Below are 3,446 nucleotides of genomic sequence, written 5' to 3'. Positions count from 1 at the left end.
AAAAATATTAAAAATATATAAATAAATAAACATGCCTTTCACTTTCAACCTATATGTGTCTTTGAATCTAAAGTGAGTCTCTTGTAGGCAGCACATAGTTGGATCATGTTTTGTTTTAAATTCATGCTGCCAATGTCTGATTTTTGATTTAAAGAAATTGCTGATAAGAAGGGACATCTATGTTTTGCTGTTTGTTTTCTAAATGCCTCAGAGTTTGGTTTTGTTGTTTGTTTGGTTTTCTTTTGTTCCTCATTTCCTTCTTTTGTGTTAGCTAATGTTTCCATGGTGACATGTCTGATTCCCTTCTCATTTCCTATTATATTCTATAGCTGTTTTCTTGGCTTCCAAGTTCCCTACTTTACATATTTATCTCTAAAGTTATAACACTTCAACTTGAATTTACATCAACTTAGCTTTAATAGCACATAAAAGTTCTGCTACTATACATTTCTATCATCATCTTTTTGTTACTGATGTCACAAATTACATGTTTGTACATTTTGCCAAACATAACACAGATTAATTGTTGGTGTTATGTATTTTCTTGTAAGTCATGTAGATAATTAAAGGTAGGGTATTAGTATAATAATGCTGGATTTTATAATTGCGTATCTTTATTAGAGATCTTTATTTCTTCGTGTGACTTTGAGTTACTGTCTAGCATTCTTTTCTTTCAACCTGAAGGATTCCCTTTAGCACTGTTTACAAGGCAATTCTAGTAAGCAGACACTCTCAGCTTTTGCTTATCTGGGTATATTTTAATTTTTCTTTCATTTTTGAAGGAGACAGTTTTTTCAGTTATACAATTCTTGGTTGAAAGGTTTTTTTTTTTTTATTTCAGCTCTTTGAATATTGCAGGAGGTGAGGGCAGGTGCTGTAATTTAAATTAAAATCACATGGCACTGGCTTAGACACAGAGCAAAGCACACAAGAAAACATATTTGAAACCAGAAGGATAGAGACTAATGTCTGACACACTTTGAAAGGTAGATAATGGATTTAATGAACCTGAAGCTTTAGGGGGAATGGTTGGAATGTAGAATGTTAGGGGTGAATGTTGACTGGAGTTGGTAAAAATTTGGAAGGCCTTTGAGATAGAGTCTGATTAGAATTCAGCTTTTGTCAGGGGTAAAAATCAAGGAAGGACACAGCACAAAGTAAATCATCATTAAACATTGTTAAAATCTCTGAACGAGAGTATTAAGATGGGAGTACTAAGATACCTAAGTGCACTGCTGAGGGGAGCAGTGGGGGAGTCAGGAGAGGTCTGCTGCGCATGTGGGTTGCTCCCTGGCTAGCCGGGGATTGAACTTGTGCTGTAGTGGCTGCAGACACCTTCATAGGTTGTGTCTTAACCCCTTGCACCACCAGGGAGACCCCAGAATATAGTTATTTTGAACGTGGAGTTGCCTAGAGGTTTACAAGAGTCCTTTGGTCCCAAACTTTGGGACAGAGAAAGCATGTTGAGAAATTGCTCCTGGGCCAAGGTGGGAAGATCTTCCAGTACTACCTCAGATGGAGCCAAAGAAGATACTAGAAAAGGACATCTCTCCTGGAGAGTGAAGACGTGAGCCATAGAGAACAAAGGTTTGAGAAGCCCCCCATCCCACCTGCTTGTCCCCAGAAGCTTATGATGATGACGATGATGTCTTTTTCGGTGCTAATTCAAGAATCCTCCCCATCTACAAGACATTGTATCTTCCCACTGAGTTTTAGAGGTTGCACAGCCCAATCCTTTCTCTGCGTCTCCCCTTCTCCCATTAGGTCTCATCCCGCCACTGTATATTGGGTCTGCAGAGGGCAAATGATTTGGCTTTTTAGCTCATTTGTTCTCGCTCAGTTTGATTCATTCCTGTCCAGCTGCTGTGGACAGCTGAGCTTTGAGCCCGCGGCCTAGCCCATGCTATCGGGCAATACAAACGGCACTGTGCTGTAGGCCGCACTGGCCCAAGGCTGGTTCCCAAGTTCTGTGGGTGACTTCACAATAGGTGGCTCCCGGCCGCCTTCTATAGTCCCGGGCCACCATGCTGGCCCCACTGTGGCTGTTTAGCCTTTCTCTCCCCACTCTGTGGACCCAGAAACTAATCAGCTGTACCTCCAAGAGTCTCTGCCAGCAGGCCCTGCTCTCGGGCAACGACGTGGTCCTACAGTGCGACCAGCCCAGAGCACTCTGGTACTTCTCATCCATTCTGGAGGAGGAGCCCATGCTGCTGTCCTTTATGTCTAACGTGAAGAAATTACCTGGGGGCAGCCTCCAGTTGACCAGCCCTCAGCCCACCCAGACGGGCCTCTATCACTGCCAGGACAGCAATGGCAGCCTCGTGGTGGACTATGAGATCGATTTCCAAGATGTCAGCGCCCTGCACATCACACACAAAGGCCTGGGCCAGAAGCCCCTGAGGAATGAGAGCCTGCAGCTAGGGGCCGGGGAGGTGGTCTTCACCCACTGGGAGCCCTGGCAGGACTGTAACCGCTGCAGGGAGCCAGGGGAGCGCAAACGGTTGGGGTACTGCTACATCAAGGACCCCCTGGAGAAGCCCATTCCCTGCTGGCTCTACCTGAGAGCCAAGAAGGTGCAGTCCAGTCGCCTGCGGCCCGAGCTGCAGGTCGAAGCCTGCCTTGATGTTCCCTGCGAGCACATCAAAGAAATTAACCAGCCATACTTCATCTTTGACATTTACCAGTTGGACAAGGTGACCAACAACATATGGCTCACCTGCCCGTTGGCCTCCATCTACAGGTGACAGCACCAGGGCACCAGCCCTGTCTTTGACCCCCCCACCTGGCTTTGTCGCCTGTGTCCACCCAGCCAGGGATTCACCTTCCAGCAGCCTCTGCCTCCCTGCCCAGTCTTCATGCTCAGTGTGGGAGGAACAGGGGTGGGGGGATGGGGGGGTGGGGAGGTGGAGGGTGGGGGATCCCTACACTGACTGGGCCTGACCGTTCATTCGGCGAGAATTCCCAGTACCCCTTCTGACTCAGGGCCTGGGCAGGGCATGTTGGGGACACAGAAGTGACCAACAAAGACCTAGTCTCTTCCGGCAGAGGCTCCTCATATTTAGGGGGAGACCAAAGGTAAAAACCTAGAGGCCAAGACACTCCAGCCCGTGTTTATGCCCTCATAGAGGCTAGTGTGGCTTCTGTCATCTTAGGGGACTCACACAATTTGTCTAAGTGCCTTTCACCTATACTTCCATGGCTTAGTTCTTATTCCTTTAAAATAAGTCAAAATACCAGGTAGCATTCGTTTTCCAGTTTTTTCTGTTGGGATAATGTGGTTATTCTTGGCTCCTTGTGTAGAACTTTTGGAAACAGATTGTAGTTTTTATCCAAAAACTTTTATTTAAAAAAAATTGGGACTTCATTGAATCGAAAGATAAATTTGGGTAGATGCGGTATATGTCATCTTTCAATCCATGAACGTTACAAAAACTTCCATTACGTAG

The 3,446-nt window shown here is 45.6% G+C and overlaps 1 protein-coding gene across 1 annotated transcript; it reads left to right on the top strand.

Annotated features, from left to right (window-relative positions):
* Positions 1-1,980: 1,980 nt before the first annotated feature.
* LOC119250230 (protein FAM187B-like) lies at positions 1,981-2,744 on the top strand. The gene has a single exon (XM_037517997.2). The coding sequence runs from the start codon at positions 2,025-2,027 to the stop codon at positions 2,742-2,744; it is 720 nt and encodes a 239-aa protein (XP_037373894.1). The 5' UTR covers positions 1,981-2,024.
* The last annotated feature ends 702 nt before the right edge of the window (positions 2,745-3,446 follow it).

Source organism: Talpa occidentalis, unplaced genomic scaffold, assembly GCF_014898055.3.
Source record: "Talpa occidentalis isolate TD23 unplaced genomic scaffold, MPIMG_talOcc4v2.1 talOcc4.17, whole genome shotgun sequence".
NCBI lineage: Eukaryota > Metazoa > Chordata > Mammalia > Eulipotyphla > Talpidae > Talpa > Talpa occidentalis.
This window is presented reverse-complemented; position numbering and strand designations above follow the sequence as displayed.

Bases quoted from the DNA above. Each gene is read 5' to 3' on its own strand.
- LOC119250230 (XM_037517997.2), top strand. From the start codon at position 2,025: ATGCTGGCCCCACTGTGGCTGTTTAGCCTTTCTCTCCCCACTCTGTGG.